We start from the raw sequence: 18,099 nt of genomic DNA, 5'->3' as shown, positions 1-18,099 counted from the left end.
TTTCTTCCAGTAAGTTTTTGGATGTTTTGAAGAACTACAAATTAAATTATTGATGGTAATAACTGAAGTGGTAGAAATTGGTGAAATTACCAAGGGAGGATGTGTCGATATAATAGAACAAAAGGCAGGTCCTGGAGGGAAGCTCATTTTAAGGAAAAAAGTAGTGGAAGTAGAAAAGACAGCTATGAGGAGAGAGCAATCAGAGAGGATGGGGGGGAAAAGGCATGGTAGGAGGGATTTGAAAGAGGAACAACTGAATGTGTGAAATACCTCAACTCTCAACTTCATCCTCCCTGACTCCCCCCAAAAAGTTGAGGAGAATAAGAACTTCAAAAGACACCATTATATTTGGAAATTATGTGGCCTCTTGGTGAAAAATGATTGTAGGATTTTAGGAGTACATGGATTTTAAGGAAATAGAATAACTAAGAAAAGGCTTCAGCTCAGTGCTTTGTGACCACCTAAAGGGATGGGATAGGGAGGGTGGAATGGAGACTTAAGAGGGAGGGGATATGGGTATATATGTATACGTATAGCTGATTCACTTTGTTATACAGCAGAAACTAACACACCATTGTAAAGCAACTATACTCCAATAAAGATGTTAAAAAAAAAGAGATAGGCTAATTCTAAAGTCAACTTCCTGCAACATTAAAATGTATACATTTAAAAACAAAAAAAGAAAAGGCTAACCTTTGAGGAAATTAGACACTGAAGGATAGAGCAGGAATTGAAGGTGGCCTATAGTATTTAAATGATTGGCCTGTAACATCTAAAATTCTCTTAATTACATTTTGTAGGACTTGTTTTCAGAACCCTGAGAGGGGATCTGAGATGTTTTCCCAAATCTATAACCAAAGCAATGACTGCAGCTCTAATTAAACACAAATATACACTATTACACCACTAAAATAGCACTCAAGGCCTGGTCTTTCTTTGTTAGATGAATTTAAGAAAGCAAGCTTCTTGCAATGTATTAGTCAGTGATGGACCACAGGGATCTAAAAACCAGTGAATACAGATAAAGAAAACTACCTGAAGAGTAATAATAAAATGCTTGAATAGGTGAATTAATCTAAGGGTCCAAGTTTTCCCATCACATTCATATTACTCATTAAACAGGCAGGTGCGTGCTCTTTCCTTCAAAGGAAAGAATAATGATGGGCTACACCTTTCTTTCAAAAAAGACAAATCATTTTGAGAGTACATACAAAGAAGGTGGCAACCATGGTTCTAAGTTTTTGTTTTTTAGTTAAAGAAACTGGTTCAAAATAGTTAAGAAACTATAGACTCTTTAAATATGAATCTCCATGTAGAACAGGGGTCCCCAACCCCCGAGCCGCGGACCTTAGGAACCGGCCATGCAGCGGGAGGTGAGCATTAGGCGAGCGAGTGAAGCTTCATCTGCCTCTCCCCATCGCTGGCATTACCTCCTGAACCATCTCCCCACCAATGGAAAAATTGTCTTCCATGAAACTGGTCCCTGGTGCCCAAAAGGTTGGGGACCACTGATGTAGAATATATAGCTGTCCAAGAGAAGGTTCTGGTTTAGTTGAAAGAACCTAGAGTAGGGGATCAAAATCCTAAGTCTATATGTTGGCTCTGCTTCTGATCTTGGACAAATCACTTGCCTTCTGAATCATATTTTCTTTACTTGAAAGATGAAGAAACTCATAGCCATCTCACAGGATGAGAAGACACAGAAATTTTAAAATATAGACATATATAATATATATTATTATATATATTGTAATTATATGATATATACTTATATAATACATATGTTATATATTTATGTATAATAAAATATTATAAAAGATAAGTTTTATCATGGCTGAGTGACTAAAAGGCCTTACAAGCCAATATCAGAAGTTCTATAATAAGGTGATACTTTTATTTGAGACATCTAAGCAAGGACTAGATATATGATTTTCAATATACTTATTATGTGAGGTAAGCAAACCAAAAAGTACATAGTATTGTCTTTGAAAACGTTTTATAAATATATTCTTGAAAAGGCAAATCTACAGCATACAAGTGTTATACATGCAGATGCTTTAACTCTGTCTCTAAATTTAGCTGAGCTTAGATATATTTAAAGGATTAATTTCATAATTAGATATAAATCAGTGAAATTTATTGCATTTCTTCATTCAAACGTTGTTTCCTTCTTCTGTATACTGAGGTATCTTGCATTTCATTCTATTTGCCTTAAAGAAGAAAATGAATACCTAGCGAATCATGTACTTAGACATAATCGCTGCAAGATTACAAATCAGTAAATTATAGGAAGATTAAATTAATTATGGGTGGAGTATGTTATTCCACTTCTGAGATATTTCTATAGAATTATTTCAATTGACCTATTTTTTTGTTTTATGTTTAACTACATTTTAAGTCACAAATGGGCTTAAAGGGAGCAAACTTATGACAACAGTCATCATTAAGTATGAATTTGCCTTAAAAAATATTTTTAAGAACAAATTACTGCATCAAGCTGGAATAGTTCAGTAATTTGAAATTAATATCAGTTTTCTAAATCCTCATTTCTTTTCTAAGTTTCAGGTAGATAAATGCTAAGCATTTAGGATGATAAAACTAAGGTTTAAAATGCATACTAACCACGTAGATCCAGAAAGACCAGCAATGTAGGTAGCACAATCTAAAATTCCTGATTCATACAATGCCTTCATCACACCGGAGAATCCTACCATGGCTCGGAACCCCCCACCTGAGCCCAGTATGGCCACCACAGGCACCTGGAATGATGAAACACAGAGATCATTTGTAAAGTAAAATCATAAAATATGTCATTTTCATTTCAGTTTTTCTATGTCCCACATTTGGTAACAAAGAATTGTAAGTTCACTCATACCTTGATAATATCTAATTGTTAAAAAGAAGAAAATAGGGCTTCCCTGGTGGCGCAGTGGTTGAGAGTCCGCCTGCCAATGCAGGGGACACGGGTTCGTGCCCCGGTCTGGGAAGATCCCACATGCCACAGAGCGGCTGGGCCCGTGAGCCATGGCCGCTGAGCCTGCGCGTCCGGAGCCTGTGCTCCGCAATGGGAGAGGCCCGCGTACCGCAAAAAAAAAAAAAAAAAAAAAAAAAAAAGAAGAAAATAATGTTTCACTTAAGAAAATCAAGAATTAATGTCTATTAGAAAGCAGACATTATTAAAATAGCCAACTAACTCTGTTTGATAGCAATAGCAACAACAATCCTTTATATTTGCTTGACTCCTTGCAGTTTGGGGCTTGCTTTTGGGTGAAGTTTTTTTTTTATTTGATCCTCTCAAACTTGCTGTAAAATGAGCAAAAAAGTATTTGCTCATTTTTCAGATGGAAGTTCTGAAAGGCTGCTATTACTTGTATAAGGTCTATTAGCTGGTAATCTGCAGTTGAGTAAGCACCTTGCCTTCTTGGTCCAGAATTCTTAGCACTCCTTTGTGCTGACCCATTTCAAAAATATGCTGTTATTTAAGCCATCAAAAAGAACTTAATCAACTACAAAAAAGCCTACAAAATTTATTTCTTCATTCTTTAATTCATTCATCAATCTGATTAAGTGGTCTCTATGTTTCAAGTATCCCCAGGGTGGATCTGGGGAATATAGTTAATTTAAGTGAGGCAGAAATGTAAAAATAATTATGACAACAAGAAACACAGGAATAGATGATATTCACTGAGCTCTTATTATCTGGTAGGAACTGTTAGTATATTACAGAAATTGTCTTATTTAATCTTCACAAAATCACTATGAGGTTTCCATTTTAAGGATGAGGAAACCAATGCACTTAAAACCAAGACCTTGAAAACTTTTTCAGGGTCATGCAACCAATAAATAGCAGAGTTGAGTCAAGGATCAAACCCCAGGCTCCTGGTAGTACACCTTACCAAAGTCAAATGCTACAGGCTGGCAGTACATGAGGTCTAGAAGATGTGGTCAATTTCAGTCAGAGGGGTTGGAGTGGTGGAGAAAGTTTCACAGACAAAGAAGAAACCTGAGCTTGATGTTAAAGATGCACAGTTATTCCATAGGGAGAGATGAGGGCAGGGAAGGAGGCTGTTCTGGAGATGGGAGAAGCATAAGCCAATGAAGTTTTTGCAGTAAAATAGGCTATCTGTAACGTGACTGAAATGCAAGGGTGTTTCTTTGAAGAGGGAGATATTGTCATTTTCCTTGTGGTCCTGAACCATTATTGCCTAAGAGACCTGGTTGTTTCCCTATACCCAGCAGTTCTCAAAGTGTGCATAGTTTTTAGGGGGTCCACAAGGCCAAAACTATTTCCATAACAGCAGGAAGATCTTATCTTCCTTTTTTTCATTCTCATTCTCTCATGAGTGTACAAAGGAGTTTTTCAGAGACTACATGATGTGTGATATAGCAACATTTGAATTTAAAAGCAGATATGAGAATACACCTGTATTGTGTTCCCAGCACTTGGATCCTGACTCTTGGGTGTCACTCTCCAATGTGAGATATATATATATATATATATATATATATATATATATATATATATATATATATATATACACATAATCATTATTTTAGAACTAAAAAGATGAAAAAGGCTATAGAATTCTTTCAGAGAGAAAGGGAAGTCTCTAGAGGTTAGGTCTTATTGGAGGTAGAACAGTGAATAGTAGGACACCTAGCACTAATTTCCAAATTCAGGGCTCTTCTCTAATACTCAGTGGCCATCAAATCAGATGCAAATTGAAGACCTCATTAATGAAAACACAGTCTACCAGTTCAGTGCAATGCAGCAATTTAAATGGCTTTGAACCTGTGTATGTTCAGATGAACAGAATGCTCTCAAACATAGTTTTAAAATTGTAAATAAAGTAAAATATATAAGTTCTTAAAAACTTCTATGGAGAGGGAGGAAAGCTAAGATAGGAAACTAAAGTGGGTTATAAAGTGGGCGAATGGAGTATAATATAGTATTAATATTAAGAGTAGTTGTAAGGAAGGCAGATTACAAATCAGGAGAAGGAGGAGGGATTTTGATTAGGCCTTGAATGAAGGCTTGAGTTTATAGGCAATACAATAATAGTGATAATAATAATAACAGTAAACCATTTATTGTTACTATGTGCCAAACACTGGGCCTAAGGTCAGGCCAAGATAGGCACAAATAAGAAAGGGTATGTGATTTTGAGATGAAAAGACCAGCCTTCTTATTGCAGCAGGAGTATACTAGGGAGTTGGGAAAAATAAGACTATGAAGGGCTTTAAGGGGAAAAGAAGCCAGAGGGGATTTTAAGCCTGTTGATTTGATTACTTGCAACACTAACATTAAACCCAATACAAGTCAGGTAGTTCAGAGTAAAAAAATTCTTAGTAACAGATTACACTGTTTCATTTCAACATATAACACACAACCTGTGCTATTGTTCAGAGAGAGATTTCATAAGAGAAGTTGGAAGATTGAACATAAAACCTCTTTAATCCTGAGAAAACAACTCCCCAGATGTCCTTCTTCATGTGCCAGTAGCCCAACACATACTTATGGATGACTATTTTACGTTAGGAATTTTCTGGAAACAGCCACTTATTAAACTGGGATTCATGTGTTATGTAACCCATTGTTTTCATTATTGCTTTACACTAATTCTTAAAGAGGGTTTTCAGGTAAGACATTTAAGTCAGAAATTTGGGTTGCTATCAGATGAAAGAAAGTGTCATACTATTTGTACATAAAACTTGAATAATGAAATAACTGAATGATTGTATAGATTATAATTTATCCTTTATTTATTGCACATGAATTAATCTGTTTTTATGCATCATTTAATTCTCACAACTCTATGATATATATATTATTACCATTTTATATGTATAATTTCTGGTCTTTTTTTTTTGCTTGCAGGATCTTAGTTCCCCAACCAAGGATTGAATCCGGGACCCAGGAGTGAAAGCCCAGAATCCTAACCACTAGGCCATCAGGGAACTCCCTATTACCATTTTAAAGATAAAGGAACTGAAACACAAAGAAGATAATTTTTCTGCTGTCTCAAATCTAGAAAGTGGTTTCTTGCAGATTTAAAACCAGGTCTGTCAGACTCCAGAGCTTTTAATTCACTCTGCTCCATTCTATCTCTGAAAGCTGCCCCTACAACTAGGGGGACCTAGGTAAAGAAAATCCTCTTTGGACTCTTTACTTATATGTAAAAATACTGGGTAGAATGAATGAACTTGAAGCTTTTTGCTACTGGTAGCATTCTAGATTCTATAACTCATACAGAATATGAATTGTTAAACTATAAAATTATAAATGTTTATTAACTATAAAAAAGAAAGGGAAATTAGACTTATGAAGAAAATTAATTTCATTTAATCTTCTCATCCCTCATTGGGAGATTGGGATTGACATATATACACTAATATGTATAAAAGAGATAAGTAATAAGAACCTGCTGTATAAAAAATAAATAAATAAAATTCAAAACCAAAAAATCTTCTCATCTCTCAAAAATCATTATTATTTTCACATCTCAGAAGAGGAGGTATGGAGTGCACACATATAATACCTTGTTCACATCCAGATTGGTGGTAACTCTTTCCTTTTCCCCATGCTCTTTCCTTTTCCCCATTATTCAGAAAGAAAAGAGTAATCTTTATCAAGAGAAACCATTTGACATTTAGCTAAATTACATTTCAGATTCATGTATCACTTCAGATGATAGCACAATGTTATGCAATAAACAGACTAACTTTGGATGTTTTAATAGTGATAGTTATTCTGAAATAACTTTCAAAGAATAACTGAGGACTTACAAGGTGCAGCTGTTAGTCCGGGCTTTAAATCTTAAAAAATCAAACAAATTAAAGTTGCCAAGAGTTTTTAGGTAATATTTAGATTTAAGTGCACCAATATTTGTGTATAAATGATATCAATGAATATTTCTCATACTTTTCTCATACGATTACAGGAAATGAATTTTTATTTACCAAATATGCCGTGTTTTGATTAAATTATCTTCCTGCGTTGGCTTGCAGATATTATTAATTTCCTCCCTCACAAAAGAAAATTCTAAAGTGCTCAAGGATTTTTTTTTATGTTTTCATAGATTTTAAGTTCTGACAATTATGTAAAGACTTTTGCCTCCCTGGTTCCTGTATTAGTCAGGGTTCTCCAGAGAAATGGAACCAATAGGTAGGTAGATACATAGGAAGGTAGGCTATCTAACTATCTATCCATCTATGGAACTGGATCACACAGGTGTGAAGAATGACAAGTCCAAATTTGCAGTATGGGACAGCAAGCTCCGAACTCTGGAGAGTCAATAATGCAGTTTTAGTCCAAACACCAGCAGGCAGAGACCCAGGAGAGCTAATGCCTCAGATGAAGTCCAAGGGTAGTCTGCTGGAGAATTCCGTCTTGCTTGGTGAGGTTGGTCTTTTTGTTCTATTCAGGCCTTTGACTGATTAGATTGGGGCCCACCCACATTACAGACGACAACCTGATTATGTAAATTTCACTGACTTAAATATTAATTGCATCAAAAAACATCCTCCAAGTTGATGCAAACTGACCATCACAAGTCCACCCCTTCTCAACTCGGCAGCCATATACGTCTCCTTCAACCACACTTAATATCCAAAGAAAGACAATAACAAGGTCATACTCCTGGCTAACATGATACAGATATCCTGTGTACAACTGGAAATGCACTAATCCTTTCCCCAGAAAAGGATACAAAGTCCTTAAACAATGCTTATTCTTCTCATTGATACTTCATAACTTAAATATGAATCTGTTTTTGTATTTCTGTGTGTACATGCACGCACACACACACACACACACATATTCGTAACAAACTAAGGAAGAAATACTCATGGCAAATACAGTCTCATTTCCGTAACTGGTCATCTGGTCATAGTTGGTATTTATAGCTACCTTCTTTCACTATCCATTCTGTATTTTCTTTGCCTTCAACAAGCACCTCAGCTGGTGAGTAACCAAATCTTCATTCCTGAAGGGTCTGGGTCATTAGTAGTCCTTCCTGGACTGGGTTCTTATAGTTTTCCATTGACTTAACTCATGGCATGATAATACTGAGAGACACCACGGAGGATCTCTTGTATTCCAGACATCCTCTTCATTACCTCCACCTTAGAGGAGGAGCCCAATCTCCCCTTAATAGTCAGAATCAACCACCCCAGCCAAGAGAGTAGCTCCCTTCTTTGCCTGTTGGTTCAGAGGCATGAGAAGTCCAAAAGGTCAGGCAGCAGTATTAAATTACAGTTCAGTAGAATCATTGTTCCACTTCTGGTGGAAGCATTCCTTCCTTCACAACTAAGACCTCTAAGTCAGAAGACTATAAGGTCACACAGACAGGAAATGAATATTTTGCTAGTGGGTCACTAGGGGTAATAGTGAGTGGTGCCACTCCCACTTCCACTCCTGGACCCATGAATCCTGGGGATAAACAGCGCCAATATTGGATGCCGAGTCAGAGCATTTACAGCCTCCTGGAGAACCGTGTTCCAGCCCTCCAGGATACTGCCACAGAGCTCGCACTATAGCTGAGTCTTCAAAAGGTATTCTACCATTCTATCAAGCTAGTTACATCATGATGGTGGAGAACATGGTAAGGCTGGTAAATTCCATGACATGGCCCGTTGCCATACTTCATTTGCTGTGAGGTGAGTTCCTTGATCAGAATGCTGTGTGGAATACTGTGACTAAGGCATTTTGTATATCTATAGGTGGTAGTTTTGGCAGAATCCTTGAGTGCAGGGAAGGCAAATCTGCAACCAGAATAAAACAAAGCATGCCCCTTCCAGGATGGCAGAAGTCCAGTGTAATCAATCTGCCACCAGGTAGCTGACTGATGACCCACAGGAATGCTACCATATTGGGGACTCAGTGTTGTTGGGGACTCTGATGCTGGCCAATTGAGTACTCAGCAGCTGCCGTAGCCAGCTCAGCCTTGGTGAATGCAAGACCACGTTGCTGAGCCCTGCAGCTGTCCTCTTTCAAGTGGTGCCTAAATAGTGTGTACAATCACCTCTAACAAGACCCAAGTTTTCTCTCCTTTTGTCAACTGATCGTAGGGATCTCCCCCATGAGGCTCTGGGTGGAGGATGGAAAAGAGAAGGCAGTGTAACAGGAATGGGGAACATGGACATTTGGGCCACTTCTTCATGGAACTTATTTGTATCTTCAGGGCCTGTTCAGCCCAATTTCATATACTCTGCTTCCATCTGATGATGGAGTGCATCTGTGCACTCCCAATTTTATGGCTTGGTGGGTCAGATAACGTGATGGTCAGCTCAGGTCACATGATAACTTGGTCACCCATGGTGAAGCATTCAATCTCTACTATGGCCCAGTAAGCAGGCCAAAAGCTATTTTTCCAAGGACGGTAGTTATCCACAGAGGATGGCAAGGCCTAACACCAAAGGCGCCTGTGCTGCAATTCACCTGCCACAGCATCCCTATCTGCCACGCACACTTCAAGCATCAATGGATCTGAATGGTCATATGGCCCAAGGGGCAGAGCAGCTTACGCAGTAACTGAGTCCTGCTGGAGAGCCTTCTCTTGCTCTGAGTCCCATTCAAAACTAGCTAAGGGGAGTTCAAACTGTCTGCCCCAAAATGTTTACAATCTAAAAGGAATAAGGATTGACACAGCCAAGTGCTATTGTCATAATAAAGGTGGAAGCAAGAGGAAGAATATTGTAGATGAAGAAAACAGAATAAACAAAGGAATAAAAATTCTTATTGACAACTCAAGGTCGATTTCTATTACCTCCTGCAGAAACTGTTTTGCTTTGCCTCCCCCTCTGTCACTAGACAGTCTCTTTTTTCTCTAGTTTTTCACTTAATTTATCTGACAAACTTAAATACAGAATAGCACTCTATATAATAGATTATATTATTTAAGGACCACTTTATACTTCTATTTTCATCCAAAGCTATCTAATTGTATATCCCTTATATTCTGCCTTGACAGGAAACATTTCCTCCTTTATTCTTTGATGAAGTTTGGAGTAAAATTTCCTTCTCTCATTTCCCTGCTATTCTAATTCCAGATCTGAGTGCCCCAACCAGCTTTGCTCCATTTATGGTCAGTTACGTGGGGACATGAAAACTGTAAAGCAGCATTTCACTTCACAGAACAGACTGTAATCTGGAAACTACATCTGACCAAAAGCTATTTTGGAACAAGAACATTTAAAAGAAGTGGCCTCTAAATAACCCTAATATATCAAAATTCCCATGCACATAGTGTTATGGATCTTACTCATAGGAACGATCTCAGCCCTTTATTTATGAAGAGATTATACTAATCAGAGACAGTGTTCTAACAACAAGCTTACTTATCAGATTTTAATCCCACAACAACAAAGTTGAAAGAGAAAGGGGTGATTTGAAGAAATTACTTCAAGGGAATATATAGAGCATGGGGAAATGGTAGTTGATTGCAAAAGCCACAGACATGAGAGCACTTAAATCAGTTCAGTCTGGGCAAAGAATTACGTTTTTTAGAACGACTTACATCCATTTTATTAAGAGTAATTTTTTAAAGTCTTAGTACTTAAGAGAAGAAACTCTTGGATTACTAGAAACCTTAACTATTTAACTAATTCATTATCCAAGTAGGAAAGCTAAGGTTTTATTGAATTTGACATTGCCCTGGGGTGTTACGTAACAGCAACACCCATGTATTGGTTTAATAGCTACTATCGTATTGAGTAACGAAGATGTGCCTTACACATTGTTCGGGCTGCTCAGTACTCATCCTTTTAGCTGAATGAGACATTGTCTCCATTTTACAAGTGAAGTAGAGGAAAGAAGCAAGGCGCCCAAATTCCTACTGCCCAAATTCATTCAACATTTTAATTTGACACTGATGTCCTAAACTGGATACTGCAAACCATTTGTTGAAAACTGGGAATAAGACAGGCACCATCTCTGCATCGGGAATTGAGTAGGGCTGTTCTGTCTTAGACAGCAGCCTGCTCCCCCTCACCTTCAGGAGGCCAACCAGCCAGTAGTGAAAGTGAAAGTGAAGAAAGTGAAGATCTTGGCAGGGAGCAAGGGAAATGGGAGTTTAAGAGGCTCTTGGCCAAGGAGAAACACAAAATAGGAAAATGATATTTGTATTATGGGAATGGGTGGTGCTGAATATATCTAAACGGATGATTTCTGCCAAGAGAAAAAAATGGCTCGACCAAATCCAAAACAACAACATCAAAAGTTTTAATTTGAGGAATGACTTCCAAAAACATGAGTTTAATATTTTTGAAGACTAGCCCAGAGAAAAGCACAATTACCTCATTCTCCATCTGCTGCAAAAAAGCCAAGCTGTATGAATATTAGGCCAAATTTCATTTTCCCAGAAAGATTCCTTTCCACAGAAGGAGGAGTGCCTGGGAGGTGAGGCAGAAACTTTCCTTTCGAAAAGGAAAACCTAAGACCAAAGGCTACTGGACGTCTGCGCCAATATGCCCCACAGACTTTCTAATGCAGCCATTCAAACTGGGATCTTTTCATCCAAGCCTTCCCCTCAACCTGTCCCCTCCCTAACAACCTGATGCAAGTGTTCCTCAGTTGTGAGCCCCTGATGCCTCTCTAGTGAAGCCATCCCCTGGCTGAAATGCCAAGCCACTGCCTGCACTTGTGCTCTGACCCTCACAACACAAGATTTCCCTAGGCTCTGCCACGAGTTAGGAGCTGAGCTGGTGCTGGGAATATAAAGGTGAAAAACACAGACACTGCCATGGTCCTCATGAAAATTATATTCTAATGGAGAAAAAAAGACGTTAAATGAGTACCTATACAAATATTTTAAAGTACGATTGTGGGAAATGCGCAGAAGATCACGTGCATATTTGTGCTATGAAAGAACATGACGGAGAGACCTAACTTGGACCTGGAGGGAGGGAGGAATGGATGAGGAAGACTGTCTGAATAAGTGACGTGTTCACTGCTTCAAGAATGGGAGGCTGGCATAGAATAGGGAGATCAGCTGGGTGCCTTGTGTCCACCTAGAGGGGTGGGACAGGGAGGGTGGAAGGGAGATGCAAGAGGAAGGGGATATGGGGATATATGTATACGTATAGCTGATTCACTTTGTTATACAGCAGAAACTAACACACCACTGTAAAGCAATTATACTCCAATAAAGATGTTAAAAAAAAAAAAAAGCATGGGAGGCTGTTAGTTAACTGAAAAGGGGGTGGGGTGGAGGGAAGGAGGGGAGGGCGAGGCCTAGGCAGAGAGAAGCAACAATGCATGCAAGAGCGCCACCTGGGAAGGGTTCTGCAGAGACCTGGAACGAAGAGGCACTTAGAGGAGGGAGCGTGGGAGATTTGAGATGAACCAGCAACACATGAAGCTGGAGAGATGCTGTGAGGCCAGTCCTAAGAGCAGTGGAAGGATTTTAAGCTTGGCTTGGATAGAATCATATTTGTGTATTGTAAAGATCACTCTGAATTCAGTGTGAACAGAAAGTGGAAAGAAAGAGGACAGGTGTCGGTAGAACTATAGAGGCCAGAGGATTTTGTGTACAGATTCAGCCATGCTTAGTGTGAGATGTTAAGAATACAAGTGAAGGAATCAGAAAGAAGAGGTATAGATATTCGGGTGTGAATCTCAGAAGAGAGATTCTAGGTTGTTGATATACGTGTGAAAGTTCTTAGCCCAAATGTGCTGGGTGACACATGGAAGGGAGAGAAAATTCTTAAGAGGGGCTAGGGCTGAGTCTTGAAGAACTCACGTTTAGATAACGCACAGAGGAAGAAGATCTGGCAAAGGGAACCAGAGAGGCATGATGAAAATAAAGGGAAGACAGTAAGGGAAGGGTAGTGAATGATTAAAATAGTAGGAAAACATGAGTCATTTGCAGCTACAGAATTAGGGAACACAGGGCCAGAAGATCCTTTGCATTTGTTAGCTGGTACCTGTGACCAGTAAAGCAGCTGCTGTAGAGTCATGAGGGCAGAAGCCCGAGGAAAACAGGAAGTAGAATGAGATTGTGTAGGAAACTTTGGAAAAGTTTGTGAAGATAAGGAGAGAAGCAGAGCGGAAAGGAGACGGGAATGTACGTTCCATGGGGATTTTTTTGGTTCCTTTTTTCTCTCTATATATCAGAGTTTAGAGCAGGAAAATTTCATACAAACACGGAGGCAGACAACAGAGGTGGGGAGCAGCCCTGGGAGGACTGGACAGTTGCTATGTTGGGGCTCCTAACAGTTTGCAATCCATATCTGAGATGATGTGACTCTGGAAAGAAAAGGCGTTGTTTCCTCCATTGAGCTCAGAGGGAAGTGGCAAAGGGTAAGCCCGGGTTATGAAACATGTCAATCCTATGCCAAGAAATGAAAGATCTGTCACCTGACGACTTTTAATTTCTCTAATTAGGAGGCAAGTCTATCAGCTGTGAGGGAGGCAGGGGGTGGATCAGCAGCTGGGAATGAAATAAAAAGCATTTTAAACAAATGGAAAGCAACTAGGCTGGGAAACACTGAAACGGCCAGCATGGGTCTCCCAAATGAAGTTGACGACCATGAATTAGAGGTATCCATTTCCATCACTGTTTCATCTGCTGAAATGGCTTTCTCCCCAACTTAGGCTTTAAACTCACCAAGGAAAGTGACTGTTTGGTATTAACCATTTCAGTTTTATTCACCTCAAGTTCCCAGCACAGTGTCTCAACAAATGAGAAATGGCAGAAATCAAAAAAACTTGAAATATCATTTCTCTGCTCCAAGGGCATAACAATGCCAAACAAGGATGGGGACAAAAAGATGGTCTAGAATTGCTGATGGAAGGTTTACTACAGAAAAACAAACAAACAAACAAAACACCCAAAAAGACTTCCCAGGAAGCTAGAAACTTCTGAGTAATACATACAGAAGGATGTGTGTCTTCAAGGACTCATCAGCCGGAGACAATAAGCAACCACAAGATGCGTGATTGAAGAGCAGTCTCTTTTTTTTAAAATAGAAGCTTCAATGGAGGTTTTGCTTCTCCTCCAAGCTTCCTTTTAGCAAAAATCCCCATCAGCAATATTTTACCTTAGAGTTTGCTCCCCTAGTACCAAAAGCCACTCCAGAAGCCCAGACTGGCTTTCGACCCCTGCTACACCCACCTAGAAACACATTTAGAAATGTGCCATCACATGAGGGACAGGGGTACCCATCTGGCCCCCTTACTCAGAATTTATTTCTCATTTCCAGTGGCATTTTGTCCTTAATCTACAGTAATCTTTAATCTCTGGTCTGTGTGTACATGCATGGGGGTAAATATATATGCTTATCAATAGATATAAAATATATATTGACTTACACATTTAATGAAAATATCTTTCTAAAAATAAATTATGTTCATCTAAAATATTCAATTAACAGAAAAACTCAAAAAATTACCTGATATGCCGCTAACAAGAAATTTCATTATTATCATTTGATGAGCATCATTGCAGCAATTCATTTTTTTAATTTTGTTTTATTGAGGTATAATTGACATACATTATATTAGTTTCAGGTGTACCATATAATGATTTGATATTTGTATGTATTGTGAAACGATCACCACAATAAGTCTAGTTAATATCTCTCCCCACATACGGTTACAAAATTTTTTTCTTGTGATGAGGACTTTTAATATCTACTCTCTTGGCAACTTTAAAATATATAATACAGTATTATTAACTATAGCAGCAATTTATTTTTGTAGATTTCAGAAAGAAGGATAGACCTATGGATGGATGGATGGGTGGATGAATGGACAGGTAGGTAGGTAGGTAGATAGATAGGGAGACTGACACATAGATACATGAGTGAAGAGATAAATGAATAGACAGACAAAAACTGGATTGTAGAAATACAAGTTACTGAATAATAAATGCCATTTACTGTGCTGGAATTTAAGGGAAGAAAAAGAAATTAAAGTACAATTGAAGGACTGTACTTTCAATATTTGTTGATGAAAATATTGTAATTTTAACATCTCTCTATAATTAAGATTATGAAAATATTAAAATGTGGAGGTTATTGTTTTAACTAGTTGGTCAATTTTGGATGATATCTTTTCACTTCCTGCTATGAAATAGTAATAATTTGAAATATTTCCTTTTATCTCCCTATGCACATCTTTTAAGAACATTTTTTGTTAATTGTTGTCATTAAGATTTACAACATTTTGCTCTTGTTCAGTAATGATACGTCCCACAACTGTTTAATCTTAGTCTGTATTAAAATGAATTCAATGATCATTTTATATCCTTTTATAGGTTAAACTTTTCTTACTAATGAAATGAACATCTTGTGCATCAGTCTGCCTATTCCTCTTTTAAAATCTATATCTGATAAATATTACCAAATATGGGCAGCATTTGTGATGATCTTCCTCAAAGAATTTCTGTTTATGAAACACTTACCTTATCTTAAAAAGATAGAGAAATAATGCTTAATCTCAATATTGTCACATTTGGGTGGAATTTGGGAGAAAGTACAAACAAAATTATTATTAAGTTGCAATAACATTTGAAAAATTTCCAACTCACATCACGTGTAGAATACAAGCCTTCATTATTCTTTGGACCCAGGAGTTTCTTCATGTTTTCCTTTATGTTTTCTTTTCTCTGTTGTCGGAAAGCTTTCTCCTGGTCACACAGAGCCATACTAAATCGGAGGTCTGGGGATGAACTGTATATAAAATAGAGATCATGAACCAATGTCCCCAGTAGCCTTGTATTTTACATTATACATTTAGGTCTAAATAATATATAGAGTCACTTTACAGGTTTCTAATTTTTGTATAAATGCTATCAACTGTATGTATTCTGCAAATCATTTTTTTCCATTGAACATTTTGTTTTTGAGATTCATCTGTGTTTATAAGTAGAACTAATTCAAATATATTTACTATTATGGAGTATTTTCATTATATAATTAGAGCACAATTTATGTATCCATAAATATTGACATTATGTCCAATTTTTTTAAACTACTACAAACAGTACCACCACAAACATGTGTATACATGTGGAAAAAATTCCTATAATACATGCTCTTTAGGAAGAACACCTCACTAAATCATCACAATGGATATAAAGTACTTTTCTTATTTTACAAATGAGTAAAAAAGTAATTAGAAATCTTTCAACTGTTAACAAAATTAGCAAGTAGATATTTAAATCCAGGGTTTCTCATTCTGGAACTCATGTTCCTTGTAATGTACTATGTTGATCATTATCTTACATTAAGCACGAGAAGCATGATTTTTAAAAGATCTACAAATAAAGCAATTCACACAGATGTGTAGAAGGTATCAGTACAAAAATATCTAAAAGAAAATTCAAAATATGTTGAACAATTTTATAAATATAGTAACAGACGTATGGTTTGTGTGTGTCTTCTTTTATGTACTATCTTTAACTCTAATTTCTTTCCTGATTTTATTTTATATTTAATGGAAGACATTCCATGAAAAATTGAGTTTTTCTTTAATGAACATTTCATTTTATTTATTTTATTTTACTTTATTTTATTTATTTATGTTGGCTGTGTTGGGGTCTTCGTTGCTGTGCGCAGGCTTTCTCTAGTTGTGGTGAGCGCGGGCTACTTTTCATCACAGTGTGCAGGTTTTTCATTGTGGCGGCTTCTTTTGTTGCCGAGCACAGGCCCTCGGCACTCGGGCTTCAGTAGCTGTGGCGCGTGGGGTCAGTCGTTGTGGCGTACGGGCTTAGTTGCTCCATGGCATGTGGGAATCTTCCCGGACCAGGGATTGAACCCATGCCCCCTGCATTGGCAGGAGGATTCTTTTTTTTTTTAAATGGATCTCTACTGGAGTATAACTGCTTCACAATACTGTGTTAGTTTCTGTTGTACAACAACGTGAATCAGCCCTATGCATACATATATCCCCACATCCCCTCTCTCTTGAGCTTCCCTCCCACCCTCCCTATCCCACCTCTCTAGGTCTTCGCAAAGCAACAAGCTGATCTCCCTGTGCTATGCTGCTGCTTCCCACTAGCTAACTATTGTACATTCGGTAGTGTATATATGTTGATGCTACTCTCACTTTGCCCCAGCTTCCCCCTCCCCTCCCCCGCCATGTCCTCAAGTCCATTCTCTATGTCTATGTCTTTATTCCTGCACTGCCACTAGGTTCATCAGTACCTTTTTTTTTTTTTTTTAGATTTCATATATATGTGTTAGCATACGGTATTTGTTTTTCTCTTTCTGCATTACTTCACTCTGGCAGGCGGATTCTTAATCGCCACGAGGGAAATCCAACATTTCATTTTAGAGTCAAGACAAATTAACATATAAAAATAGAGTTTGATTAAAGTTCACTGTAAATATATAGTAAATTGCTTCTGGACCTATGTATGCATTTAGCTGAGGTTTTTTTTTTAACCTACATTTTTTTGATAACTCTGCTTTATTAAAGCATAATTTTGTCCTAATTACACCAGTGGAGATCATTTCCCATTAAAACAAATAGCATTATTTTCATAGTCAAGTAACAAAAATATTTCTAATCTCATGCCAAAATATACCACTTGTAAGCAAGAATCGATGTAATTGAAAATAACACAACTAAAAAAGTTGGACTGTCCTTTGATACATGCTGACATATATTGAATGACAGTAGTAATTTATGTAATAATTTTTTAAGTTGAACCAACATTTTCCGGGGATCAAAACAAGAGAAATACCTAAACCCAATGTCAATGTATCCATCATCATTCATTTAGCAAATCATAAGAAATGAGAATGCTACATTAATTTTGTGATGTTCGTGTAAATAAAATGTGTACTAGTAACTCTGGTAAAACCCACTTCAACAGGAAAGTTCAAAGAGATGCAGAGAGGTTGAGACAGGTGGGATCTATCAACCTCAGCATGAGGTCAGAGATGAGCTAATTCTCAAGGCAGGCCTGACTCCCCTAAGACTCACCATATGAAAATAAATAAATGAATTTTCAACATTCATCTTTGGAGACCACTTTGAAAGAGCAACACACATCATGGGACTTAACCATTTGTTTTCCTGATGATCATTATGAACAAAGTCTCAATTTTCAGTTTTTCCTTGTATAGTTTCCTGTGTATGTTCACTGTCAT

At 37.6% G+C, this 18,099-nt stretch overlaps 1 protein-coding gene across 1 annotated transcript in view; it reads right to left on the bottom strand.

The window, feature by feature from the left end:
* PLA2G4A (phospholipase A2 group IVA) overlaps window positions 1-18,099 on the bottom strand; it is a 159,561-nt gene that overhangs the window by 51,509 nt on the left and 89,953 nt on the right. Inside the window, exons 7-8 of the mRNA XM_065875537.1 lie at window positions 15,531-15,672; window positions 2,623-2,759 (exon numbers count right to left, since the gene is read on the bottom strand). Of these exons, the coding sequence (XP_065731609.1) occupies window positions 2,623-2,759; window positions 15,531-15,672 (279 nt within the window). The remainder of the gene's footprint in view (window positions 1-2,622; window positions 2,760-15,530; window positions 15,673-18,099) is intronic.

Source organism: Phocoena phocoena, chromosome 1 (assembly GCF_963924675.1).
Source record: "Phocoena phocoena chromosome 1, mPhoPho1.1, whole genome shotgun sequence".
Classification (NCBI taxonomy): Eukaryota; Metazoa; Chordata; class Mammalia; order Artiodactyla; family Phocoenidae; genus Phocoena; species Phocoena phocoena.
The sequence above is the reverse complement of the archived record's forward strand: the minus strand, read 5'-3'. Positions and strand labels throughout refer to the sequence as shown.